This window comes from Falco rusticolus, chromosome 3, assembly GCF_015220075.1.
Source record: "Falco rusticolus isolate bFalRus1 chromosome 3, bFalRus1.pri, whole genome shotgun sequence".
NCBI classification, from domain to species: domain Eukaryota; kingdom Metazoa; phylum Chordata; class Aves; order Falconiformes; family Falconidae; genus Falco; species Falco rusticolus.
The window spans coordinates 35,708,730-35,736,677 of record NC_051189.1 but is presented as its reverse complement, the minus strand read 5'-3'; the positions used below and the strand labels follow the sequence as shown (position 1 = coordinate 35,736,677).

At 42.2% G+C, this 27,948-nt stretch overlaps 2 protein-coding genes across 2 annotated transcripts; both read left to right on the top strand.

The window, feature by feature from the left end:
- Positions 1–7,342: 7,342 nt before the first annotated feature.
- Positions 7,343–11,120, top strand: MRPL53 (mitochondrial ribosomal protein L53). The gene is made up of 3 exons (XM_037381060.1): positions 7,343–7,486; positions 8,833–8,945; positions 10,646–11,120. Exons 1-3 carry the CDS (start codon positions 7,398–7,400, stop codon positions 10,771–10,773), a joined length of 330 nt encoding a protein of 109 aa, XP_037236957.1. The 5' UTR covers positions 7,343–7,397; the 3' UTR covers positions 10,774–11,120.
- Positions 11,121–22,202: 11,082 nt separating this feature from the next.
- Positions 22,203–26,990, top strand: LOC119145341 (fatty acid-binding protein 5). The gene is made up of 4 exons (XM_037381741.1): positions 22,203–22,478; positions 25,371–25,543; positions 26,502–26,606; positions 26,723–26,990. Exons 1-4 carry the CDS (start codon positions 22,403–22,405, stop codon positions 26,771–26,773), a joined length of 405 nt encoding a protein of 134 aa, XP_037237638.1. The 5' UTR covers positions 22,203–22,402; the 3' UTR covers positions 26,774–26,990.
- The last annotated feature ends 958 nt before the right edge of the window (positions 26,991–27,948 follow it).

Below are 27,948 nucleotides of genomic sequence, written 5' to 3'. Positions count from 1 at the left end.
GGTGGGCACCTGAAGGAGATAAGAAGACCATCAAGTTAGGAAATCATTGAACAAAGAAAAATGAGAGTCTACCCCTCCTAGATCCCACCTATTGTGAATGGAATGATTAGGTGTCAAAATCAAATGAGTATGTATTTAAAGATGTTGTGCAACCTCTCGCTAAAAACTGTATAAAATACCTGACTTTTCACTGAAAACTTTGGAGCTAGTTTGTCCGGTGCAAATCGGCTAGCTCCCCAACGCTGCGCGAAATGAATACCTTTGCTGCTTAAAGACAAAATTGATCTCTGAGCAGTTACTCTTGCCGTTTCGGCATCAGCGCTGCTGCCTTTCTCAAATGGTGTGCTCTTCTGTGCAGTCATGGCAAAAACTTCTTATTAGTGTGGACAATGGAGTGTCTGCAGAGACAAGCCTGGTTTGTGCCTGTAGCATGGTTATGAGTGGTCAGACATCACCTTAGTTCTAATATTGCCAATAAATTCAGCTATCATTGTACAAGGGACACATATACAAGGACAGCTTGTATCATCTAATCCTCATTAATTGTTACTGTACTTGGAGGTAACACAGTACTGATGCATTTTGCAACACAAAACTGCTTTCAGAAAGGCTGTTTTACTGTTTCTTTAGTGATATGGACTTGTTGGGAGGGACAGCAGTAGACAGTAAATGAATGTATTCCCTCATTGCAGGCATGACGGAGATTGACTAAACAGGCTAACTTCACAGTTTCTCTGCCTTCATTTTGAAGTGAATATCGTTTGAATATTTGCTTGAATCTCTGTAGAGCTATTTTAGTATGGCAATACCTGGTCACAAATGCTTGATTTTCACTAAGTTTCTCAATGGGGCTTTGATAAGCAGAGACGAATTTGCTTACTACTAGAAATGATCTTTGGAAAATAAATTATATTTATAAATTAATTTATGAATTAATCTTTTATCTTTATACACTGCTAATACATACAAAAATAGAAAAACAGCATAAAAATAAATGTATTGTAAATATTTCTAGTTTTACAGTGTTGGTTCATCTGTATAATCTTTATTAATCAATACTAAAGAGGAAAATGTGACTGAACTAAATGAAATTTGATCCAGCAACTTCAATATGTGAACAAAAGCATTATATGCATGAAACTAAACATAAGTGTTTGAAATGTCTGACTCACACATTCTCTGTTTAATATGTATATACTTCACACAAGAAAGTGAATAAAGGTAAGAATTAAATTGGTTATCCTAAGGGCCCTGAGATGTTAAACTTACCTAATGTAGTTAACAAGGGATGAAATGTGGATATGCTGTCAGTAATTCAAGACCAAGCAAAAATTGCCATGATTCTTCTGGTTTGAGTGATGTAGAGAAGAATCTCTGATATTTTAAAAACATTAAGAAACCCTGTCTGGAAAATCTGACCATTTGGAACTAGCTTAGTAACCAATGCTCTTCTGTCTCACATTGTCAGGGCTGAACAGTGACCATTTACACTGTGGAGATTAATCTTTACTGATCTGTGGATCCTCACAGTTTTCAAGTGGAGACTGAGACTCCTTCATTCTGACTGGAAGCCTACCAACAATAAGAATTAAATTTTTTAAATAATCCTTCATGAACCCACTACAAATAGTCCGCAGATGACTAAGGGTCCACAGGTTGAAAACCACCGCTTTAAGAAATGATACTTGCTTAATTCCTGTATACTGGTAATATATGCTTAAATAAAATTCACCAGTTTTTCTATTTATGTGGCATTCCATATTCCTAATTCCATCTGTGTAACATAATTTCCCTGGGATACCTATCTAAATTGTCATCTGCTGCCTATTGTTTATGCAATACAGCTTAATGTACAATGCAATACAATGTAGCTTCTGTACGTGTAACAACTCCTGCATTATCTTATTTGTTCTCCTCTATCTTCTGGTGTGCTTACTTCAATTAGTACAGAATAATGTCACTATGACACTATGACTATAATCACATAAAGAGAAATCTGACAAGTACTTCAAAATGGCTCAGATCTTTATTCCCCTAATTGCTCCAGTAAGTCTGTGCATATCATTGACTGTATTACATCTGGAATTCTTGTGCAATACCAACTGAATCATACACTTCCAGTGCTATGCAGGCTGTTAATCAAGCAGACCTCTGTTATTCTAGTATAATGTAAGACAACAGATTCATGATCCAGTTGCTAGGGGTTTTTTTGTGGGGTTTTTTCATAACTGAGCAGAAGACTGCAAACAGAATGAGTTTCATGTGAAGGATGTTGTGGCATATTTAAATTTACAATAGAGAATATTTTTATCATGGCCTCTCAGTAATGCAAACTACCTTTATTTTGGAATTACAATACTAAATTTAGTAGCATGTCACTGATGTTGATACGTTTTCAAGTTTAAAGAAATATGGTCTTCTAGTCGCATAGGTGGTAAGAATTCTTTACAATGACTCTCTTGAGGAGGTATCTTTTACTTATGTTAATAAACAGATAAGATTAAATTAGTTACAGAAAATGGTTAGGTAAAAACCCCCTAATTTCATATATAGTTCCTTTATGTCTGCTGACTAGACATTTTATGTTTCAACTTCTATCTGTATTAAGTAGGTGTTCTATGGCTTACATTCATGCAATGCCTACATAGCTTCGTGAAGTCTATAAAAATAGAAGTTAAAACTGGTGCATAAATAAGCTTGTAGAATATCAAGTGAAAGTTCTTGTCATAGAAATAATTCAAGTGTATAGAGAGACTATCTTGGCTGGTCACAACATTCAGTTGAGCACTATTATTATAGTTTACTGACAATACTAATAACTTAAGACATCAATCTACAGGCATGGCTATTCTTAGTAGAAGACAGTAAAAACAAACTGCTTAGCTTACAATATTCACAACACTGAAGCATGCCCTTAGCAGAGTGGTACAAATGGCAATATGCTGCTGAGCTCCTCAAAATCTGTAACAAGTTATCCAAAGCACAGACAAACCTTCAGGAAGTCTTTGAAAATATAGATCAAATTCCAGTACAAATTCTTTCTCCAAATTCTGCACTTCTGGAAATCTGCTCCCTCTTAAATTATGATAAAGTCTCTGTTACAGTTAGGTCTGTCAAATGGGAACATGCCCATGACCTGTGACTCACTGTGTGCAAGGCCCTTTAAAGTAAAAATATACACATTTAATCTACCTGGACTTTCAAGCACTGATTCCAGACCTTAAGGACGTGGGTGCCAACCTTGGATAGCTGCCATTCATTTCAACTCATCTTTGTGCCTTGTGCTATTATGATAATGAACTTTGCTGGAAGCAACCGCATATTTTAAATCAAGAAAAAAATTCAAATGCCAGCTGCATGTGTTCAATGTGGTATTTATTAGGGAAGAAAAACCGATGAAGTAAAGCTTTTGCTCTATCACATATGAAGGTGTACTTTGAAAAACTTCAGTATTATCCTCAAGAAATTAAGTTACAAAAGTCAGGAACTGGCACAGTATGTTCTCAGCCAGTTAAATGCTGCATATTATTTTGGCAAACATTTCTGCTGGCAGTTGTTAACCTCAGGCAACAGAAATACATGTTTGCAGAGTAGTAAAGAGCAACTAGGGAATTTATTTATTCACCCCCATAAAAGCTTTTCTTAACTGATATGCAGAGTTACTACTTCAGAATTAATTATAAACCAAGCTAATTTTAAGTGGCAGCTTTGCTGGTTGACTTTAGTTTTATTTCTGAAAACCACATTAACAGCATGCAGCTAATAGTGCGTTTATAAATTATAGGCAAAATTAGTAGTGCTATTAGTATAAAACTATGCTTGACTTCTATAATTTTCAGAGAATAAAGGACCTTTACTGTCTCTTCTTTTTGGGAAATAATTTTTAAAATTCAGTAACTGACATCAGGTGAAAGAATATTCAGTTCAAAGGAAGAAACAAAACCAGACAAAAAACACAGACTAGTTTATATTTTTATGACTATAAGCAATGTTCCTCCAGTCTGGTAAGGGATTCATCCCAACATGTCCTTCAATGTGGCACTAGTATTTTATAATGACTTCCTACAAGTCCTTTGTGATCTTGACTGTCTCTGTCCATTGCTCTTATGAAGATATGCTCCATGATACTGTGCTTGTCAGAGTGGTTTTCTGTTCCAAGAAATAATTTGTTTCTCCTGTCAGGCCCAGCACATCGTCTTTCTCAAAGAGAATTTTCTGGATGGCCATCTGGAAGCATCACCTCAGCGCAAAACAGGCAGGCTGCTGGATTTGTGTTGGCTCACTTCTCCTCAGTACTGGCTATTGCCTGAAGGCATCATTACATTTTACTCCTGAACTACACAGCATTATAACTAGATATGCAGGTAGGATATTTTGATTGCTGAATTCTGGGCTCTTTATGTTTGTGACAAGACTCAGAGAAAGACCCAGGAAAAAAATAAATGTGCAGAGGAAGGAAGCAGCTGAGGACAAGCAGAAATAATGATCCAAGACTTCAGAACTGAGTAAGCGCATGGAGGTGTAATACCATACCTGAAATGCAGCACTGAGAGCCCTCCCTCAATGCAGTGTTTTGGAAGAAGAATTGGAAAGACCACCAAAAGAAATGAGCAGAAAAGCAATCAAAAGCCAGAGCCAAGGTGCTAAAAGCAGGCATGCCCAAACTATGGAGAAGTTAGATTTCAAGAGTTCTGAAATTTGGGTCTTTCTATAGTCAGAAAACGTTATAGAAAACGAAAGTAGTAACTAAGAAATGCAGGATAAAGCAGATGAATCCTCCCTGGATCTAGAGAAAGCTGGGAGGATCAATGAGAAAAGAGGAAAACTGACTTACTTTTATTAATATTATAGTATTTTTCTGCCTGTCTTCATAATTAAAGTCTAAAACATGGCTGCATTTTTTCCATGCCATGTATGGTGCTTACATTTAAATCGTCTATGGGCTCATGACTACACTTCAGTGAAACTAATGCCATGAAAGTCTGTAGACTTGGGATGAGTCAGCATTTATAATAAAGATCAGCTTGGTGAAAAGAATGCTAAAATAGTTTATATTATAGTATTATAACTTTTATGCTTCTTCAGTTAATATGCTTTAGGAATGTGTATGATTATCACCAGACAGAAGAATCATGAATCATTCAGTTTCCAAAGGATGCCCACAGAGAACAGTCTCAAATGCAGACATTTGAGAGTTCCCAGATTACCTGCTGGAGCTGGAGAGATCGATTCAAGGTCTTTCATGGCTAAGTTATCAGCTTTCCTCAAATGGCATTCAAATATTGTGCTTCAGAGGTCAGCTGGAGTTACTCTGGTATAAACTGAGGGTAGTCCAACATGCTGGGGTTAACCACCACCTGGGTTTAAAGGCAGATGAAGAAACGTGGGTTTTTTTCAAAATACCTGTGTCACTGTTCATATGTCTAATTTAGTAACTGTAAAAGTTAGCACTCTCACCAGAATTATCATCAGCTAAAACTATTGCATCAGACCTGTCATGAGGTGTGAGTGCTGAGAAAGACTTGGTGGTCAACAAGTAGGGTAGCATCCAAGGACAGGATATTTCTACACATAGGGATGAGTAGGAACCCTTGGTTTCATTTACCAGATACAGTCTGTTCTTTGAAGGGAGGAAAAGAACACAGAGCCTTTCAGTGACCAGACACCTGCTCTTCCACTTACTGCGAATCACTCAGATTTCAAAAAATTAAGTTAGCTTGAAAAAGCAGACATGGAGTGTGGAAAGGAGTAAATACTGTTTTCTCTTCATTTCATGGTGCAACGTAAGCTAAACATTCTTCATGAAATTACTAGCAAAATGTGGTAAGCATAAATATAAAACTGTTTTTGCCATGTATAGTTTTCAGTCAGTAAGTGCCATCATAGCAACAGTGTAGAGAATGGAGCCCTTACAAAAAATCAGCGATCATTCTTTTTTCCCCATTCTTTTGCTAATGTTATTCCTTCAGTGCTGCCATAGAAGCCAATGGAAATTTTGCTACAGGTTTTAAATGGAATACGTCAAGATTTTTGTGTTATAATGAAGAAAGATATGTTGAAATTTTGAAAGTTATTTTTGCCTTCTAAATGTAAAATAGTCTATTTACCTGGTACTGTATCTGATCCTTTAAATAGGAAAAATTCCTGTTTATATCAGCTGTTTATTAGTTACAGTGGAGTCTTGCAAGATATCTCACGGAAATGTGTTTTTTCCCATAAGGGAAGATTATGATACATATACACACATATAAAAGACAATAAAAACGTTAAACATTAAAACTACATTGACACCTCTGTCTTTAGTTTTGCTACTTAATTTCCCTTGGCTACATTTCAGCGAAGAGGATGATTTTTCCCGATGACTGTGATTTATTTTTTTTTAAAAGAGGCTTTCCAATAAGCAAAGGTAAGCTTCTCGAAACAGGTTGCCCATTACGAGGGGTGCTAGATATTTCATGCGGGTCCTGTAGATTGGAAACACGGGTCTGTACTGAATATTCGGTAGAGATTGACGGCGTGCGTTTAAACGCCATCGCTGCTGGGTTTGTTCCACCCCGGCCCCGGACCTCGCTCGGTCCCGGTGCGGCGGCGCACGGCCGGGCCGCGGGGCCGCAGCAGCGGCTGCCCGGGGAGCTGCTGCCACCTAGCGAGGCATGGCCGCCCGCACCGCGCCGGGCCCCCGTCCGGGCGAGGCGTGCAGCTAACCCCGCGCTGCCCGCCAGACCTCCCCCGACACGCAGCCGGGTCCCTTCCAACAGCGCTGCCCCTTACAATCTCCCTTCTGCTCGATATACGGCAAAGAATCGCCTCTTAACGTACCCTTAGCTGTACTGGCTACTCCTCACCGGTCCTCATTAATATCCTTATCTGTTCTATTGTGGAAAATATCAAAAGCTGCCACATAATAGGGGTAGATTTACCATAAAGAAAGCAAGCCCCACCTTGCTTCTGAAGTTTATGGATACTATACACTATAGCTTCCCATCAGTGCTACCCCAGGCCCTCAGCCTCCTGCGCACAAGTCCTACGGGCACAAGGGCCTGCTGCTTGTACTGCAGGGCTCAGCGGAGGTCTTTCGTGTGGGTTTCATGCCAACAGCATGCCTTTTTCCCCCGAACCGTATCTACCCTGCTACAGTCACAGGAGGGGCTGGGACAGGTTAGTTGTTCCCCCGCTCCCCACAGCATGACTCGAGCGCCTCAGGTTACGAAGTGACGGCCGCAGGGCAGCAGCCGCCGCCCCGCCGCCAGCTGAGAGCGGTGCCGCGGGGCCCGGCCGCCGCCCCGCCGCCCCCGGGTGCCGGCCTTGCCCGCCTACACCTCCCAGGCGGCTGCGGGAGCCCCTTTTCCCGCCTCCGCCCGGGGCTGCTGGGAGCTGTAGTAGCGGGCAGAAGGAAGATGGCGTCCAAGATCCGGGTGGTGCTGCGGCCGGTGAAGAGTATCGTGGTCCGCTTCTGCCCCTTCGAGTCCAACGTGGAGAGCACGAGGTGAGGGGGCCGCGGGGGCAGCCGGCTCCGGCCCCGCGGCGGCGGCCTGGGCGTGCGGTGGCCTTCGGGCCCACGGCCGGCGGGGAGGCTACCCCCCGGCTACCCAACCTGTGAAGCACGCAGCGCCCTTCCTGCGCCAGGGCGTGGGGTCAGTACGCTCCACGGCCGTTGTGAGGGCTGAGCCTTTTGCCTTTAATTTTATTTTTCTGGGGGGGTGGGATGGTGTAGAAGCAGGGGCTACGTGTGCCCGTAGTGTGGCCTGTGCCCCAGGCCCTGCCGCAGAGCCCAGGCGTGGCGAAGGGCACAGGCCTGCTTCTCTCCTGGCGGGGAAATGGCAGCATCTGTTGTACCTCTCGGGAGGAGAACCTTCTTTCCCCAAACGTCTGCTTTACTGTGCATTGACTTGCGTGATCTTGGCCCTTGAAAGCTTGTATTTATCAGGGCTTTGTAACTTAGTCTAGGCAGAACCTTAACGCTGCTGAATGAGAAGACGCTGGGTTTGTCATAAGGGCTCTGTTTATGGCGTTACCAATATGCACACAGCATTCATTCGGTGCTGATTTTTGGAGCATCTCTGCGTTTAAGGGTGGACCTTTGCTTACGGGCAAGTGCATTTAGCTTTACCAAACTACCCAGGGAGATGCCCCTCAGCTGCAGAGCATGCAGCTCTGTAAGCACTAGTCCAAATGCTGATAATGGGAAAGAGAGTGAGCAACAGCTGCTGCTCTATCTTGGTAGTTAACTGTTGGAGAAATCTAAGTAATTGTGCCTCTTGAGTGATGTAAGTTCTTCACCAAACAATTGTAAAATGTCATTTTGCAAGAGCTTTACAGACATACCTACTTTTGAAATGAGCTAAATAACTTAACTTAGAATGTCTTTAAGCTGCTGGAATGTCAATTTGCTGTCACGCGTTTCAGAAATCTACAGGAGACCGAATGTTAAATAAATAAATAATGACTCTGAGCCAAACAATAAAGCGTTGGCAAGTAACTGGTGTATAAAGAAAAATTTACATTACTTTGCTGATTTTTCTTCCAAAAAATTATTGTTACAAACCCAGCTAAGAGAAATGCACAAAGTGCATACTTTGGTATGCTTTTTACATATTAGCATATAAGGGCTATCTATTTGGATTTTTAAGACTCATCTCGTAATAAGTACCTGTCTGAAATTATTTAAATATTTCATAATAAGTAAATAATACAAATATTAAATACAAATCCTGTTTTGTTTATACTTTTGTTGCCTGGCAATATCAAGATACTTAGATTAGTTTTAGAAATATACTTACTATAATTTCTATCTACCACCTACTTTAATGTATTTTTCAAATGTATTTTCAGAAAATTTCTTAGATGCATAAACCACAAAAAAATCCAGGCCACTAATAGAAACTGTGAAGTGACTGCTGATGTGAGACATGATGGATCTGAACCGCTTGTAGATGTTATGTTTGGTAAGGAGCTCATTTTTAATCTTGGAAAAAAAAAAGAAAATATTCCAGGTTTCTGTTGTTATGAAGTTACTGTCTTCTCTATGATTTTTTTTTATTTTTAATTTGGCTACTTTTATTTTTTTGGTTCTGGTCCATAGCTAGGTGTTGTGCAGCTGGGAGGAAAAAAGGGAGTCACAAACATCCTGATGTCTAGATAAATGTGTATTTATGCCTTTGTACTACAGTAGGATCTGGTGGATCTTAGATCAAAGAAATTACTTAACTTCAGAGTTGAGCCTACATTTGTAGGGACGTGTTTGTGTGACCTTGCAGTCCAGTTCCAGGGAAGTGTAGCTCTGTTTTGATGTAAGAATCTGTTCACTTTCTGTAATTTTTTAATGTTATCTGTGGTGGAGGCACCTCAGTCTTGAGAACAGAAAAGTTGAATACCTTTAGTTGCTTATGTAACTTACTGTGCAGTTTGAAGGAACTGCTCATATGGCTAAGACCATACATGTGCAGATGGACTTGCAGAATGAGGTCAACTGATGTACAACAAATTTCTTGGTTCCTTTGAGGCTATAGTGAGCAAGCAGGGAATTGATGGTGGAAATTTCATCAGTTCTGGAAGCCGCCCAGATTCTAGGCTCTGAACAGATGGCTTTAATCTGCTTTTGTCCTTTTCTCTGGCAGCATCTTCTTCCTGCTGTGCTGTAATGGACCAATATGTCATGTAGTCCATTAGAATTTTCATTATTATTGATTCATGCTACCCCCTTTTCTTTAAACTTCCATACATTTTGTGAATCTGTAGAAATATCGAGAGTATTGAATATACTTAATTTTGCTTAGGAAAGTCCAGTTATTTCAGTGTTGACATTGCTTGTTTCTCCTTCCCCTATGTCTCTGTCTTTCCCGTCCTTGTTTATAACTGTGATGTATTAAGACTTAAGCAGTAAAGCTTAATGTTTTTCACAGCATAAAACCAAAACAATTTATTCCACTAATGCCAAGAGCTATAGTTCTGAACTCTTTGTTCTCTAAGAGCTGGTTATTTTCCAAGGGAAGACTTTGCAACCCTTGTAGTTGGCAAACATGGGGCTAGAACTTGGATGCCATGCATGGTATTGCATTATATGGGTTTGAGTAAGGCTATTGTATTTGCACATCTTGCAAAAATAAATAACTAACTTGGGTACAATACTTCTACTGCCTCCTCCCTGTTCTAAAATAATTTATTTCAGAATTTTAGACATCCTAGTGCTTTCTGGTTTTTTACATTATAATCACCAGATTGTGTTAACCGATTTATCATTTTGGCTAAAGAAGTAAGTTAAACAGACCGTAGACAACATACTGCTAAAATGCTGAGCCATGTTAGAAATTATGCCTTCCAGTGCCTTCTGTGCCTTCTGTTAGATGACTTTGAGGGCATATTATGAGCCATTTTTATCCAATATGTTCTTACTATAGGTATATATATAGGCAAATGTTTCAAATTTTTCAATAATGCAATACATAACTGAAAAATACATGTGTACTGTGTGCAGTTAACATACTTGTTTGTTGGTGGTGCATAATCAGATTCCTTGGTAAGCGGAGTACTTTCTAATCAGATGAGATGAACAGGGTATTTGGATTTATATATACAAAACAGAGCTGCACACTAAAGGGATTGTGACTTTGACTTTGTGACTTCTTAAATTTTTGTCCCTTTCCAGCTGATGGAGACCGATTAATAATGAAGGGAGCCAACCTGACGACAATAGAAATGTTGACAGCATTGGGGTCCAGATGTAATGCAAAAGAGCTTAAGGAACAACAGAAAAGCAAGAAGAAGAGTCCCTGAAGAACAGAAGAACAGCTGTGTTTACCTTTACATGTGTTAAAAACAGCGGGCTGCACAGAAGGCTTTTCTCCTATGCAACAAGATCTGGAAGAGAGATGGCCAAAACAGTGAGCAGTTTAACATGTAGCAGAAAGAACCATTTAAATGTTCCCTGTCTCCCCCTGAAGGAAAACATAGTGGATCAACAACAGATCTTCTAACACTAGTGGGACAGAGTGGCTTAAGATGCCTGAATGCATCTTTTAAAGCAGCTGCCTTTCAGTTGCCTGCATGTTGAGAGTAATATCACATGTATTTGCATATAAATGAATTATGCATATTGGCTATTAAATTAATATTGAACTGAAGACAGATCTCTTTGGACATTATTTTCTACAAAATTTCTGTACAGTAGAATGCAAAATACTATTAGAGTGGTTATTATTTTTGAACATCAAGTGCAAAAATTTGAACAAAACTTTGAAAGTATTCATCATCGACTTAGCTGAGGGACAGTGCACTGCAAATTCAGAGTGCATTTTGTAATACTATGTTTATAATACATCAGTTGCTAAGTCCTTGCCATTTTTTTTCTCTCTTTCAAGAAAGTGTGAAATTTGCTAAATGTAAATTTAGCTCAGCAATTAAAATAACAAGGTAATGGGACTGTGAACACACGGTAGAGCTACTCATGCTGCTTGAAAGTAGCCAAGTTTAGCTCAAAGGGAAAGGTAAGTTAGTTTTTTTGATAATTGGAGAAAAGTGCTATCTTTGAAGTTCAGTTTTGTAATATTTTTGTTGCTTGCTTTTGGGAGATTTAGTGAAATATTTTATAAAGATCAAAGGGAGAAATGTATTTGGTGTTTATGGCCCTGTGTCCAACCCTGTTTACTAACATAAGTGCTTAAGTGTCTCACCTGTATTGCAAAGCTCTGTGGGTTTGGGAGGGTTGATCTCTCCTCAGGCTGTGCAGGTGAAGGTGTCAACTACACATGTACTCCATGTCCATCGGTTTTGTTCTAGTTCAATTCATAATGAAAATAACTGAAATTACAGTTTTGAGAATTGTGAGTGCAGTACATTGAGAGGCATCGGTTCTACCTGTTGTTAATCATATGCCTGACTTATATGAAATTATAGTACATGTGTTTTCAAATTTAATTTGGCAGCAGATTTAGGGTGCAATCTGAAATTGGTTTTACCTTAACTTTTGCCAAGATTTGTAAATGACGCTGTCCTTTCTGAAAGCATCAGTGTTTTAAATAGCACTGTCAAGGTAGTTCTTAGCAACTTCTTCACCAGGATACTGAGGTCGGGGTGGTATCTTTCACTGGAGAAGCAGAACTGTGCTAAAGACATTTGCTAATATGCTGTGGTGGCCTCCTCTGCAACAAACGGGAGAGAGTGGGATAAGATGATTGGGGCAGATGAGTCAATGAAATTTAGATGTGGGAGCAATGTAAGTGAATGACTTCGTCTGGGATAAATACCTTCTCTGCAGTCTGTTATTTTTATTTTTATTTTTAATTTTTTATTAGGCCACCAGCTCTTCTAAGTGGTTTCATAGTGCTGAGCTCCCAAACCTGCTACTGATCTCCCTTCTAGTCATGAGAACGTCTGAAACTGAGAGGATTTTAAATCCTGTGAATCTAGAAGAGGATCATAGAAAGTGGACCAAATAGAAATAAGGCTGTTCAAAGGACAGTTTGGGTATTTTTTTATTTTATTTTTTTCCCCTTCCAGTTTAGAAGAACATTGTACAGCATGACTTTACCTGAAGAAACCCGACACGAAAGTCACAATTGTTCCAAGTAGAAGAACACTGCAGAATTTTTTATTCTGTAATTAATCATGTATTCATATGCTCAAAAGCCCTCTTACTGTAATATATCAGTGATTTTTGTGTTGGGTTTTTGTCCTTTACAGTTTGTACAACAATGTCAGTGTGCAAAACGTGTGTTTAAATGTGAAACACTTGCATCTTAAATAATTAGCCATCTTTAAGTACTTAAAAAACATGTTAAACACTATAGAAATTTAGTATTATATTGGCCCAAGATTGGGGTCTATATTTATGAAGAGAAAAGGGAGAAGAATGAAGATCACAGTTCAGGCTTTTTACAGCCAAAACCAATCCTCTCCACTGTTGAAAAAAGATGAGTATTTTTTGTTGTTTCTTTACTCGCATGGATAGGCATCCTGCTGTGTAAAGACATGCTCTTACTGGGTGCTTTCACTTTAACCCAGAGATGCCCAACCTTTTTGCTTAAGTTAAGCCAAAGGCATGTAACATAGACGCTGAGAGATGACTGACAATTCAGTGGGTGAGGTGTTAGCTGACGCTACTTTTGCTGTATGTGCTAGTCACTGCAATTTGCAGTGGTAAAACTCTAGTATGTTTTGTGCATGAAAAAGTAATGACTAGGATTTGAATATGTAAGGTATAAATGAAAACATACAGGACAGAAAAAATAAAGCTAAAAATGTGCATTTTCAAGGCTACAAGATATTGAAGTGATACAAACAAGCAACATGGGCAAGGAGGAACTCATCTGGTGATTATTATGCTAATATGTAGAAAATTGCTCTTCCTGTACCATGTAGATAAAGGTACAGATTTATTTTTGAAGTATGCTGAAGATAATCTTTAATGAATTTCTTCTCTAAGCATTTAGATAACTTTGCTGCAAGCTGTTCATGCAGTATCGATTTCTGCTGCTGTCTGACTGACTGAAACAAAGCCAAGTGACCTGCTACTCTGACATCTTCCTGACATGCACAGTCTAGGGCTGTGGATGTAGGTGGTATTAAGGTCAGTCATGCAGAACAAAGCGTGGCTGGGTGAGCACTGATTTTGCATGTTATTATTCTTTAACCCACTAATCTTGATTAGTGTACCACACCAAAAATATGAGTGCTTGCCTAAGTATAAAAGGAACTGGAACAGGCCCTAAAAATACTGGGATTAATTAAATGCAAACACCATGTCCATGTAAGGTGTCTGATGACAGGTGATAACATTAAAATGCTTAGATCTCTTAATACCTGGCAATTTAAAAAAATTATTAGAATCATCTTAGACCTGTGTATTGGACAAGTACCTATTTATTTAGAAGTTCTTGTCAATGTGTAGGGAGAATAGTCCTGAAGTAGATGAATGTGCCACTCAGGTAGCACTCACTGGGCAGGGTGCTTCCTTTTTAAGTATCTGCAGCATTGTTTTTAGAAAAAGAAAATGGTATCTTCATTGAAGATTTCAGCAGGGAGCAGCAATGTTAGTGAACATTTCCACAGCAAGTTTTAACTACTAGCTGGCCCAAGTAAGTACAAAAACGCAACATCCCAAGGCCTTTTTTGCAAGGTAGAAAGAAGTAGAAACATGGTATCAGATGTAGTTCATGCATGCTAGTGCAAATTCTGTTTTTTGTTATTTGTGGAAATCTCAATTTGGGCAATTTTGTAGGAGAAAATTGTAGGAGAAACTCTACAATGCAGTATTGCTGTGTGAACCCCACTTGAGTGGAAAATGCTTTACATCTCAAGTATTTTGAAAGTGTTGCAAGCTAATACATTTTTGCAGTCTGTGACCGTGCAGAAGATACCATCTACTAATTTCAGAAAATTGTCAACAACTGTTTGCCCTGTAGGATGTGGAAGAATGCATTAATTTTGGCTGGCTTTTCCTAGTTCTTCCCTTTTACTACATATGAATTTTGAATGACGAAGGAGTTTATATGGTGTAAGGAAGAGCAAAAAACCCCCAAACCCTAAATATCCTTGGATTATGTTTTGACAGTTCTCAAAACTTTTGCTCCCATATGTATCATCTGCATGTCTACTCTGTGCAGGTGTACACGCCCCTTGCAGTTTTAAGAGCTGCTGGCTTACTGCTCACTTCAGCTTGGTGTGACCAGTTTCCCTGGATGATGGACCCTGCTTCTCCCCTGGGTGGTTTGGAATCACCTTCAGACTGACAGGTCACCTGTCAGTGGTGCCTCTCCCAACTGCACTGCCCTCCCCTCCCTTCTCCTCGAGTAATAATTGCCTTTTTCCTTCCTGGTGCTATTTGATCTCATCCAGTCTCACCTTTTCCCTGTGGAAGGCCTGAGCCTTCCAGAGGGAGGACTCTTCTGAGCCTTTTTTATTGTCTGCTAAGAGCAGACTTGTCTGCAGTAGCTTCAAGCAGCCAGGGTGCTTTGGTCCGGGTAAACCACTACTTTTCTTCCCGCTCAGCCTCACTCTGTATGCTGAGGAATGTAGGGATAGAGCAGCATGAATGGTTGGAGGGGGTACTTTGTTTCTGATTGTCTTTAACTTAACAAATCATCTTTACATTGAGCTGGCCTTCTCAAGATTTTAGAAGACTGTGCCCAGGGATAGATGTTAGAGATGTGAGGACAAAGGAGCTGCTGATGTGTTTTGATCGTGTCTTGTTAAGTTTCAAAGTGGTACTTGAAAGCAGCGTTAAGGTAAGCATAGAGACTCTGCTTGACTTGAGGCGGTCTCCTACATGCTGACAGGGTTGCCAGCAGAGGTTAATAGCATATCAGAGGAGGTCTCCGCATTGTGCTTCCCTGGATGAGGTGAGTTTGATTTGCCTACATATAGAAAGAACATTTATTTTAAGACAAAATAGCTGGAAAAGTGGACCAGCAGACCTGTTTCTGGAGGGAATGCTTGGTCAATAGGCGCAAAGCCTGGGAAAAGCGACTTAGTGGACAGGTTTTCACCAACTCTGGCAATCCCTGGAGGAAGTTCAGTGGACAGGCAGGAGGCAAAGCAGCAGGTTCCTTCCATACTCAGGCACTACTTTTCTATTTCTTTTGAGCCCTCCACCCTTTTTCAGTGAGGAGTCAATGGTCAGCCTTACTGTAGAAATAGTATGGTCAGTATGCAAAGCCAGCAAATTTGTCATCTCAAACACAGTTCTTGCACAGATTCACTGAATTGTCTTTTCATTACTGGTGAACCTGAGTGGTTCAAATCACTTGCACAAATAAAAGAAACGGTAATTATTTTCATGGAGTTTATAAAGTCTCTTTTTCTTGGTGGGGCTTTGTAGAACTTGTCTTCAAATTCCACCTCTCAAATGAATCTCAAAGTATTTACTGGAAATAGCAAATCTAAGAATCAGATGGTTAATTCTTCCTTTCCTTCACGTAGCCTAGTCAGTATCAAGTTAAGCTGCACATAAAAGTGCCAGAATCAGTACCAGAAAGTATCTTGTGGCAGAAGCACAGGAAAAAATCAGGGAACTGCAATGTAATTTTTTACCTCCTTATAGATTTTCTCTAGCCTAGATTAGCTAAGTAAGATCGTAAAAAGGAATCAAGGACATAAACCCAAATACCATGAGGCTTTTCAAGTCTGGAAGAGTGAAGTGGAGAATACCTACCAGTCCTGCATGGTTGCCTGAGATGCCAGAGGCAAGAATTTTCTTAGAAGGTCTTTTGAACACAAGTCACGTAGTTGACACACTTGGCAAACGTGTGTTAGCAATGGGAATGGGATAATCATAAAAACTAGCTTTAGCTTCTAAATGGTATTTCTCTAGGTTCCTCTACGGTTCGTGAAAGAGCAGGGCTTTTCTGAAAGGCAAGTCAGAGCCGGAAGCTAGTGCTTGAGCGACATCGCGGAGAGCCTGTCTCTTCCCACTGCGTGCAGGTGTGAGGAGACTTGTGCTTTTTGGCGAAACCTAGCCTTGTTGCCCCAAGATGAAGTCCTTTGGGAGCCCTGATCTGGTAGATGGGCTACAGATATTCCTAATACCATATGACAGGATTTTGCCTAACACGAAGAGCAGCAGTTGCAGTCCCTCTCACTCCAATACTGCTGGGAAAGGCATTGGTATCTACATCACACTGAGAAAACCCTTCATCTGTAGAGGACAAGTGTCATGCTCTGCCGCCAGATTTCTGTAGCTGTGATGCTCTCTGGTGACATCCTGAGAATGAAAAGTAGTGCAATTGTTATAACTATAAATTAATTTTTTTTTCTGAGGTTACCTTCACAGTGGTGAATTAACATACTTGGTAATAAAACTCTACTTATAATATGCAACCAAAAAATCATACTAAAACTTTATATACCCCTTCCAAAATCCAATGGGCAATCTGTAATTTGTGATTCTAAATTCCATAGGCCAATTACTCAGCATTGGTAGAAATATTTCTTTTATCATTTATTTATTCCAAGTTATTTTGCCATTCCTTGTCCTTATTGTTCCAGACCACACAGAAAGGACAAAGTTGCGGGGTTTATTTGGTTTTCTTGATAGAGCTTTGAGATAGTTCTTTGTACACCTGAGGTTTCTAAAAAGCCACGTCAGGGTATTATCTTTCTGAAATTCTCCATGAGCAGGTATCCCCTGCTAATATGTTTTTGGTTTATGTGGATCAAAGACCTTTTCAGTGTTAAAACTACAGCAATGGACAATTCGTAGTTATCCTGATCTTAATTTTTTTAACATTGTAATGGCTATACAGATTATAAAATTCTGAAGATAAATAAAAATATTTCTATAGTAATGTGTGAGTGTTTGCTATTCAACATAGATATTGCTGCTAAATAAAGAGATTTTTTTTTAAAGCTTCCAAAATTAGACACAAGCTTGTACATCTGCAGTCACTGTGAGCTGGGCTGGAACTGACAGGTCATTTTTGTCTGGAATGAGGAAAATGGAGCCTGGAATACTCTTTCTGGTCACTGCAGTCTCTGGAGCTTTCTCTCCGGTCATTGAGGCAGGATACAACCAGTGAGCTGTCACACCATTGCCACAGTAATCTTTGCCCTCAATGTAAGCATTTCCCTTTAAACTTGCTTTGAACATGCTGCTGACAGCATACAGGACATATGCTGAGGTTGCTGGCATGTTAATTGCATTATAGTAATGCTCTGTGGCATCAGCAGGGATCAGGGCTCTGGTTGGCTCGGCACTGAACGCGAGCACGTGTGAGCCTGCCCGTCCCCAACAGCCAGCCACCCAGAGCAGATGCAGCAGTGGCCGGATCCACAGCAAGCACTCCTTGGGCCTATGCTCCTTAGACTAAGCTGTTCTGGAGAGCAAGGTGGCTTTGTTTTGACTTGAAAACTAAGATGTACCGTGCAAAGCTCATTGACAAAATGCAGGCTATGCCCAACTCTTTAGCTCAGAGGCAAGGAAATGCCCATACGCTAGAAGATCTTGTGCATATTGACATACAGATGGAAACTTGCAGGTTCATGCGTTGCTTCATAATCCCTGGTTTAGTATTGCCCAAGCAAATAGCTTCTGAGCTGGAGTAAAGCTTACCTAGGCCAGCTATGCAACCATAGCATGTGTTTCATCATGTCTGCCCAGTGATGACATGGCTGGGAAGGGAAAACCACACTTGTACAACAAGGAAACAAACACAAAGCTGTGCTACCTATGCAATTTATCTCATCCATGCCTTGGGGCTGAGTAACTATTATTCATGGATTGCTTTATTCTTTTTTCATAGCTAGGGATAGGCTGAAGAGTAAAATTTGGGCTGTGGTGTCCAATTTCCCTGACAATTTTTGAAGACAATTTTTCACAGGAGGTAGGTAATCTTGTCTAGAAGAAGCTTACCACTTGGAGAAGGTACTGTATATAAAAAAATACGTCTGTGTACTAGAAGGAAAGCAAGGTCCTCCCTTTTACACAGTAAAGCAAAGTATAGCACTATCAGATCGGGTTCCTTCCAAGTAAAACATATGGGCAGTATAATGAGTGAAGGTCTAGGGAAAAAGTTACACCTCCTATGCAACCTGATCAGCGATATGTTGCAGACAAGGAGGTGGTGCTCTGCCCTGCCCAAGCAGCAGGTATTGTGAGTCTGAAAGGCAAAATATGGCTTGGCTTGCATGCAGAGGGTAATGCTATGGCTATGTGAGCCTCAAACACTGCTGGCCACATCTTCCCAGCTCTCATGTCAGATGAAGCATCACTGCACAATGCACACTTGCCTGGAGGAGTAGAATGAAGGTCTCTGTGCACTCTTTTGCCTTGGTCCTTTTCTTTGTGCTTGGTAATGAAGGCCCATAATATCCTCCTCTCGCATGAGGTGCAAGGGCTTGACTACCTCAGGAAAACATTCACCCTGGCAGGCCCACGCTGCCAAGGTGGCGGTTGCTCCTAACTGTGGCTACGTGCTTTCCGTGCAGTTAATTGCCACGGAAGAATTTACACTTCTCATTGTAAATTTGATTCTTCTTCTCTTCAACAATGTGTAGTCTAACATGGAAACAAGCAAAACTTCAGAGAACTTCAGATGTCTGTGCTGAAACAGTAATATGTGGCATAGCAATTCAACGGTGCCCATACGGATATATGTATTCACTGCTTCCCCTTGGGCATATCTAGAGAAAAGAGGAGGCTACACACACAAAGCATCTCTGACCGTGACGCCAGTCTCAAACCAGGCAGGAACTGGGATTTACAGAGACAGATCCCTGTGGCCCAAGCGTCTCTGGATATCTGGCCGTTTTATTTTGGCTCCCAAAGTAAGAGCCATTATGACCAATACATACACTGTACCATTATAATTAAAAATAATGTATATTTTGTAGCCCAGTCCACTTGTACCTTACCCAGTAGAATACGTCTCTGGTCTCTCTAGTTACTCTATTTGCTATGTGAGATACCACAAATTTCAGCTCTGTCCAGTTTCAAAGAAGTTTTGAGATGTGGCATTGACAATATCACAGCCAGTAATCTGTATGGCCAGATTAATTTGCAAAACATTAGATTTTTGTAAAAATTGAGAGAGATTTTTCACTGTATCCTAACAGTCTGCATTTCAGAAAAGAGTGATAAGATTCTCTTTTTTTCTTTACATCTTCTATGAACTTACATGTCTAGACCTGAAAAATTTGTAAGGAGAATAAATCAAACCAAGTGACTTGTGGGAGGATTCAAAAAAGTAACACATCCTGCGCAGGTACGTAGCTGGATCTCCATGGACTTCAGATCCAGGAATACTGTCTCACCACTAGATGGAAATAGTGAATTTTACATCTGCTGCATTATCAGCACTTACATGCTGATGTATAGCTATTGTCACGTATAAATGAATGCTGTTTACATATCGTAAGCCATCTGCAGGCAGCACTACAGAAATGTGGATCCAAAATTCTTTGCTAACGTACATGAAGCAAAGCCAAGATTTCTATTTCTAGAAATTGTCCCTGTTTTATGAGACTGAAGACTTCCTCGTTTCTGAAGGATGATTCTGTTCTATCTCTAATCTGATTGCTTTTCTATTATCCTTTCTGTAAGCAAGCAGAAAAGAACTACATGATGGACAGCAGTTTGGTTCCGCTACCATGAGTTAGGTAGTAAACATCAACCTAATCTGAAATTTTCTATGAAGTCTCTTGTGCAAGACCAGAAAAAAAAAAAAAAAAAAAAAAGTGGAAGGAAGCTGAAAGTCTTGTGTTTCAATGTACATACCTGATGACAAAAAAGGCAACGTGACTTGCTGCTTTATGAGCAGACGCTATAGTGGTGTTTGCATATTAAAAGCAAGCATATAGTCAGAGAAGTGAAAGGTAATTAAAGGCAGCTCAGTAGGGAAGGATAGTTAAACAGAAGGATTTTTAAAAAATCTCAGTTGAAAAATGCAGTGATTACTTAGCGTATGACAAATCTGACCTTTTCTAGAAAGTACTGAACCTTCAAACTGATTCAGTTTAGCTCTATGTTGTATCACTGCAGAGCATAAAGGGAAACGTCCTCCTTGCACCAACAACATTTGGATTCACAGCACCTTCTCATGTTGTGAAATGCTGGAACCAGCTCAGAGACCTTGCTGTCGTCTTTGGTTTTGACACCTCAGTCTCAAACTCCTCCACAAAAGTACTAGCAGACAAACATAGCCATGGCTGCTCCATCAAAAAACTCCAGGCACTAGGCATATCTTTAGATTTTTATTTTTCTGGTCAGGAGAAAGTAGCTATGGAGAAAGAGCTATGGGTCTCATCCAGTCTGATAGAAGGCCAAAAGAAGCAGAGATCGGCATAACCCTGATGGTGGAAACAGATTTTGGGGATACTTTGGAATCAGGATTTTTGTTGTAACTTAGAAATAACAGCTTTCTCACAGGATACGACAGTAAATCCGTCTGCTCACCCGACAGGATGTGACAGAAGATTGACCCAAACCCCAAGGGGTCTGGTAACAGTGTATATTTTATGGGGGTACTTCTGCGCCGGCAGTACAGTAGTGACAGCTGCTGTGTTTTCTTTTAAAAAGCAGGAATTAGGATATCGCAGTTCAATACAGACTAAAACCAAAGTACCAAATCTGCATTTTTCTAGTGCTAAAGCATGAGGTTGCATCCAGGCTTTGATTTTTCCTGTGTACCGCAAGTACCTGCGTTAGCTCTGTATTTTGATGGACCTTGTTTGATAGCTGATCGCTGCGAGTATGTAATGGCTGCTCCTGGGCTGCAGCATGCTGTAGATCGCTGTAGTTCAGTATGATGGGATGTACCGGTGGGGCTTGGGGGGATGCCGGGAAAGCCTACGATCGAACCCAATAAACTTCTTTGGGATGCTGACTCGTTAGTGCTGTCTCTGTGCCATATGATGCCCTGTGCTTTTTTGTTCCTGAATTACCTGTAAAAAGTGTATGTAGTAAATGGTGTAATTTAGGATTAGTGTGCCAGAAGAAAAATTTCCCTGGAGCTCAAATCCTGGAGACTGGGTTGGACCCCACAGGTGCTAGAGCACAGCACACTGGACTCCTTGGCTGAGGTAGGTGTCGGGGTGGTGTTCGTGCCTGAAGAAGCATTAAGGCCATGACATCCCTGGGTGGGATGCTACGGCGGTGTCCCACCATTTCTGGTGCAGCTTGCAGTCCAGAGGAGCTGCAGGCCCGGGGGGCAGACAGGGTGTGTGTGTGCGCAGGTGTGTGTGGGTGTGTGTGTGCGCGGGTGTGCGTGTGCAGGGGGTGTGTGCGCGGATGTGTGTGCACAGGTTTGTGTGTGTGTGCGTGGGTGTGTGTGTGTGCTGGGTGTGTGTGTGAGCGGGTGTGTGCGCGCAGGTATGTGTGTGCGGGGGTGCGTGTGTGTGCATGTGTGCGTGCATGTGTGTGTGTGCTGGGGGGGTGTGCGTGTGTACGGGGGTGTGTGCACACGCCAGTGTGTGTGTGCATGTGTGTGTGTGCAGGTGTGTGCGGGTGTGCGGGTGCGGGTGGGTGGGTGTGCGGGTGTGTGTGTGCGCGCCAGTGTGTGTATGCGGGTGTGTGTGCGTGATCGTGTGCGGGTGGGTGCGTGTGCGGGTGTGTGCACGGGTGTGTGTGTGTGTGCACGGGTAGGTGTGTGTGCACGGGGGTGTGTGTGTGTGTGTGTGCGCGCCAGTGTGTGTATGCGGGTGTGTGTGCGGGTGCGGGTGTGCACGGGTGTGTGCGTGTGCGGGTGTGCGTGTGCGGGTGCGGGCGGAGGGCAGGCAGCGGCCCGGCGTGCCCGCTCTTGCCGCCGCCGCCGCGGGCGGGACTCGCCGGGCGGGGGCTCGGCGGCCGCCCCATTGGCTCTCCCCGGCGGCACATGTGGCCGGCCCCGCTATAAAGGCGGCCGCGGCCGCGCTGCAGCCCATCCTCCTGCCTCCGCGCTTCCCCAGGGACACCTCCAGCCCCAGCGCCGCCGCCATGGCCATCGACGCGTTTTTAGGCAAATGGTGCCTCATCTCCAGCGAGGGCTTCGAGGAGTATATGAAGGAGCTGGGTAAGGAGCCGGCGACTCCCCGCCCCGGGAGGGAGGGATGCCGCCCCGGGGACGTGTCGTCGCCGCCGGCCGGCGAGGCTCTGTCCAAGGTGCGCGGCGGGCGCGGCACCGGGACCGGTGCGCCGTCCCGGGGCCGGGCCCGAGGGCGCGGGCGGCCCGGCCGTGAGCTGCGGCGGGGCGGCGGCCGGGGGGGTGATGCCGGGATGCGGCACCGGGGTCTCCGCGCCCTCCCGGTGCCTGGGGGAGCGTCGGCCGGGAGCAGCCCCTTCCTCCCGGGGTAGCTGCCGCCTCCGTCTCCGCGTCCTAAAGATGTCGGCAAGCCTTTTTGCACCGTAATGGCTGGGAGGCAGGTGCCGGTGCCAGCAGACGCGTTCCCGCCGCCCCGTGCTGCGCCTTCCCTGCTGCCCAGCCGCCCCCTCCCGCCGGCAGCGCCCCGGATTATCCACCGGTGCCAGCAGCCCGGCTGCCATTAGGCCAGCTCGCTCCTCCCTCCCCGGTTAATGCCCCGGGGCGGGCAGCCGGGGCGGTGGGACCCGAGCGATGCCCCGGGCGGGGGGCGGGGGGGCGGCTCCGCGCTGCCCTCGGCGGGGAGCGGGATGGCGGGCAGGGCAGCGCTGCTGCCAGGGCAGGGCCGGGCTCCCACCGCCCGGGGTGGCCACACACAGCCCTGCCGAGCCTGGGCTGCCTTCCCGTGAAGTCACCTTGGGTGTCTCATCATGAGAAAGCCAAACTGGATCAACTGCCTGTGGGTACCCGGCAGCTGACTGCATTGCCAGGGGCAGTTTGCAGTCTTCTGTGGGTAGCGGCCTTAACGGTGGGGGTGGGGTGGGGGGGGTGGTCGTCCCGACTTGTTATCCTCACTTCCAAGTTGCCCTACATTTTGTAACACAAAGTTATCGAAGCAAGAACGGACCTAACACCAGGAGCCTCCTCTGCAAGTTCAGATTCACCACTTCCTGTGAGCATCCTGGCCAACAGGTGATGGACACCTTGCAGTGTCTGCATAGCCTGGGAGCTGTTGTTTTCTGCAATTTATTCACTGTTGCAAGCTAAGATATTTTCTCAAGAGGCAGAAGATGTGGCCTTGAATGTCTTTGGAGGGAGGAGAGGAAGGAATTTAGGTCTTGCGCTCTTCATGTAAAATGCAGAAGGCATCGCTGCATTTACGCTCTGCAGACAGTGGCAGCTAATTGTATTTTGTGGGAAGCCTTTCAATATGTGATAGCTGTGGTGTGAGAAAGCCTGCTGGACTGAGCCCTTTGGGAGACTTTGGAAGAAATTCAAGAATTTTAAGCTCAGCTCAGTTCAGCCATGGATTAGGATGCTGTGGAGCTCATGTCTAACTGCCAGGGCTAGGAATGTGCCAAGTTGCAACTTCAAAGTAGAAATTAACTGCTGCAATGGCAGAGCACCTCCCATGTGTGGGCAGTGACTGAGTGTTGTTTGTTTGTTTTTACATTGCAGTCTTAAACCAGTCACTTTTCCTTTTTACAATTACAATTTAGCCGATTAAATTACTCCAAGTCACACTTTAAGAGCCAGTTCTTTATTGGATTTCACCCTCGCTGACTACTTAGGAAACTCTCTACCTTTGATCCTATTGACGCACCATAAATGAGATTCTGCAGATTCCACTCAGCTTGTATAAAAGAACATTCAAGGATAAAGAAGTTTGGATTTCACTCCTTGCCCTACCAAAAACATACATGGCTCATCTCTGTTTAGCTGGATCCCAAGGTGTAGCTGATCAGATAACTCACTGACTGCTCTGGACTGGATGGCAGCAGAGGGGGGGTGGTGGTGGTGGGGTGTCACTGGCAATAATTTCCAGTTCTGGTCAGAAAAGCCAGACTGAGGAGGAATGGTTTTTGCTCTGCAGGCTCAAGCTTAAGGCTCAAGTCCTGGAATCTCAGTTGAGTCTGGAGAAGCAGTGGCTGGGAAGTATTTTGTTATTTCCACCTCCGAAGGAAACTGTAATCTTTGCTTTGTGGACTCAGCCCTCACCTAAGCATCCTGTACACTCTGGGGGAATGCTGTGCTGTTATGTGACAACATTTTCTAACTACATCAGCGTAGAATCCAGACACTCATGGACTTGGTGGCCTTTTCTGCTCCATTTGATTCTTAACAATTTTTGGTTCAGATCTGCACTTCCCAGTTTGATGGATTCACATTTGTTGCCTGACTACCCTCTTATCTGTTTTTTCATCCATCAGATAAAGACTCAAGCAAACCCCTCCAACAGTGCACACAGGGGCTGAGGCAGGGTCAGTCTTTTTGCTGAAGAATTTTGAGGGCTGCCGTCTCCAGATGATGAATTTTCAGTCATTTGTAAAGCTTATTTTTTCTCATGGTCCTTTTTTTGGGGTGTGTGTGCATGAGCACTATATTGCTTTTCTAATTCTCAAGTCCATACTTTGGGTAGACTTTGTGATTGTATACAGAGTGATGGAAGAGAATTTCTTGAGTAAGTTAAAATTAATATGCAGGTGGATTAATCTGTCAAAAATCATCTGTAGAATTTTTAAAGTGTTCAAACTTGAAGGAAATAATTTTATGTTAGTTTAAACGTTCATGTTTGTTTCCCTGTCTATTGTTTATTTCTGTTTGTAATCCAGTGTAGTTTTGGGACATCTGCAAGTCCTCTAGAGGGCAAAATAGATTTAACTTTAGCTCTTTGAGGAAGCAAAAGAATAATCCTGTGAATAAGCTTTTTTCCTTCCTCATCAGTGTATAATTTAAAACATCCTCTTTCTTTGTGGCTCTTGAGCTTTGATTCTCAAGTGTACTTAAGTGTCTAATTAAATGGGAATTAAGTATTTGAATTCTTGTGTGGCCCTAAGTCTTAGGATTTAACTGACTTTGTGATACTCTGTGCCTCTCACCTTGCAGGTGTGGGTATGGCCATGAGAAAAATGGGAAGCATGGCCAAACCAGATGTTTACATTATTAAGGATGGGGACACAATCACCGTAAAAACAGAAAGCACCTTCAAAACTTCACAGTTCAGCTTCAAGCTTGGTGAGAAATTTGAGGAAAATACATTAGATGGCAGGAAAACTCAGGTCAGTATACTAGATTTTATTGCAAAACGAGAATTCTTTGTTTCACAGATAGAGATGCTATTTAAAAATCAGTTTTGACATCCACACTAACAATGCTTTTTTGGATGAGCAGTTGTCTCTGAGAGTCTCATTGAAATAAATTCCTCTCTTTTTTTTTTTTTTGTGGATTAAGCAACTTCCAAAGAAGGAAAATGCTGAAGCCAATAATGTCTTGTGTATTTTGTTGTTTTCCATTTGTAGCAGAAGCATTGTGTTAGTAAAACTAACAGACCTCTAAATCCCTGTTAAAGCCAAATGCCACTTCATTTGAAGCCTGTGGAAAAAATCCCATTGATGTTTAATCAGAGCCAATGCAGCCTTTGGGTTAACCTTTCCGCTGAGTCTCGTATTTGCGTAACGAGAGAGTGGTTCAGTGTGCAGTGGGATAACTGACACACAGGCATACATGTGAATCACAGTCTCTAATCTCCAGTTTTAGAAGGCAAAGAGCTTCTCCCTGCACCAAATAGGGAGAATATTAATCCAAAAGGAGGTTAAACACAAAGAAGCCCTCAAATAAGATTCTCTCTCATCCCTGTGTGAGTGCTGAGTACCAACCCCCTACCTCCAGCCCCACACTGGCAATTCAACTATTATTGCAAGATCAGATAAATGTTACACAAAAGCCCAAGTACAAAAAGATGAACAGAGAACATCGTCTGCTCCTGTTAGTTGAAATTGTGCATGCTGTCAAAGGTCTGTCTGATGCAGGAATGTGTCAGAGCAGTGAGTGAACAAGCAGTGAGCTGCTGGAAGAAGAGGATCAATAAAACATTTAATATAATTTCCTGATATCAATTACAAAATTACTATTGGGTGAACTGGGGTAGGAACTTTTCCTTTGGAATAAGGTGTTGGAAAGCCTTGGTCTCCATCAAATGTCATGTGTAAAGTATTGATGTCTGGGTTCTTCTTTCAGACCCTTGTAAGCTTAAAAGATGATGGGTCACTGATTCAGGAGCAGGAATGGGATGGCAAGAAGACCATAATAACACGAAAGCTAGTGGATGGACAATTGGTGGTGGTGAGTTCAGTCCTGCTTTCTGACCCCTGAGCTCTGCTGGCCAGTAGCCTGAAAAGTAACTCTAAAAGATCTTTTTCCTTATGGCAAATGAATAAATCCATCTCTTTATCTTCTAGGAATGTGACATGAATGGTGTCAAGTGTGTTAGAGTCTACCAGAAAGCATGAGGACCTCTTCATGTTCAGTAGCAACTTGCTACAAACAACTCAGTTCAGTGGACAGAGCTCCTTTACACTCCGTATTTTCCTTTTCCCTGTTTTCTAGTATTTTAATGGACTGAGTAGCTGAGTGCAATCCTTTTTAAAAGTTGTGATGTAACTATTATGTAACTATTCTGAACTTATGAGGCTATTAAATAAAATTGTCAAATATATGAAGTGGAAATGTTGTTACTACAGTGGAATTTTAAAGTGAGGTTTTATAAAAAATCAGTTTGGCTTTAGGCCCTACTACAAACTGCCTTCAGTTCAAGGTAGTGCAACATATGGCAACAAACAGTTAATAGCAAGCTGAATTTTGACCAGCATCCTCAATTGCTGAGATAGTAAAAGCTGCAACTGAGAAAAGCATGAAGAGTTTGGGCTCTAGAGTTGTTTTCTAACTTGCATGTTACAAAGTAAATAGAACTGGGTGGGTATAAGTAAGACAGAAGCTTTGGTGTTTGAGGGATGTATTTTCAGGGGTTAGTTTGTTTTTTTCACGTCTCAAACTCACAAATTTCTTGTCAGAAAAAATACATGCTGGTGAGCCAATGAATGTGATAAATTTAGGCAAACACATCCATGCTTTACTGAAAGGAAGCCTTATTTTGAGAAGACTGTTTTCCTAGGAAAAGTCATATTTCCTCTCTAGTAACATTCTAAAAATTCTTAATCAAAATCTACTGAAATACTGCCTAAAACTTAAAGCCTCATTTTATTTTATTTTATTTTTAAACCGGCTTGAAACACCTGGCAATGGAGTTTATATGCTTTAAAATACTGTAATAAATAATCAGAAATGTCAGTGTCTTGAGTATTACTTTTACACTGATTGGGAAACAGAGCCTATGTTGCTACTATTCTTCCAAAGAGATGTCAGATTAGGCAAAAGTAAAAGGTTTAGGTGAGTTTCTGCCACACCAGACACACGTCCTAAAAATGAAACTGTTTGGTGACAGGTGATGGGGAGTTTTCTATCAGATTCAGAAGCCTGGGGAATCATGTAATTGCACATTTCCAGTTTGCAGCATCAGCCGTTGCAGAATCCATTGCTGCTTCAACCTTATCAACATTATAGCTGCTCAGTGCACAGATCATATTCCTGAGCTTACACTAAGAGCAGAAAAGTCTTCTGTTATGTT

Coding starts and splice junctions, on each gene's coding strand:
- MRPL53 (XM_037381060.1), top strand. CDS start 7,398: ATGGCGTCCAAGATCCGGGTGGTGCTGCGGCCGGTGAAGAGTATCGTG. Junction 7,487..8,832: donor TCCAACGTGGAGAGCACGAG/GTGAGGGGGCCG, acceptor ATGTATTTTCAG/AAAATTTCTTAGATGCATAA. Junction 8,946..10,645: donor GCTTGTAGATGTTATGTTTG/GTAAGGAGCTCA, acceptor GTCCCTTTCCAG/CTGATGGAGACCGATTAATA.
- LOC119145341 (XM_037381741.1), top strand. CDS start 22,403: ATGGCCATCGACGCGTTTTTAGGCAAATGGTGCCTCATCTCCAGCGAG. Junction 22,479..25,370: donor GGAGTATATGAAGGAGCTGG/GTAAGGAGCCGG, acceptor CTCACCTTGCAG/GTGTGGGTATGGCCATGAGA. Junction 26,607..26,722: donor TGGATGGACAATTGGTGGTG/GTGAGTTCAGTC, acceptor TTTATCTTCTAG/GAATGTGACATGAATGGTGT.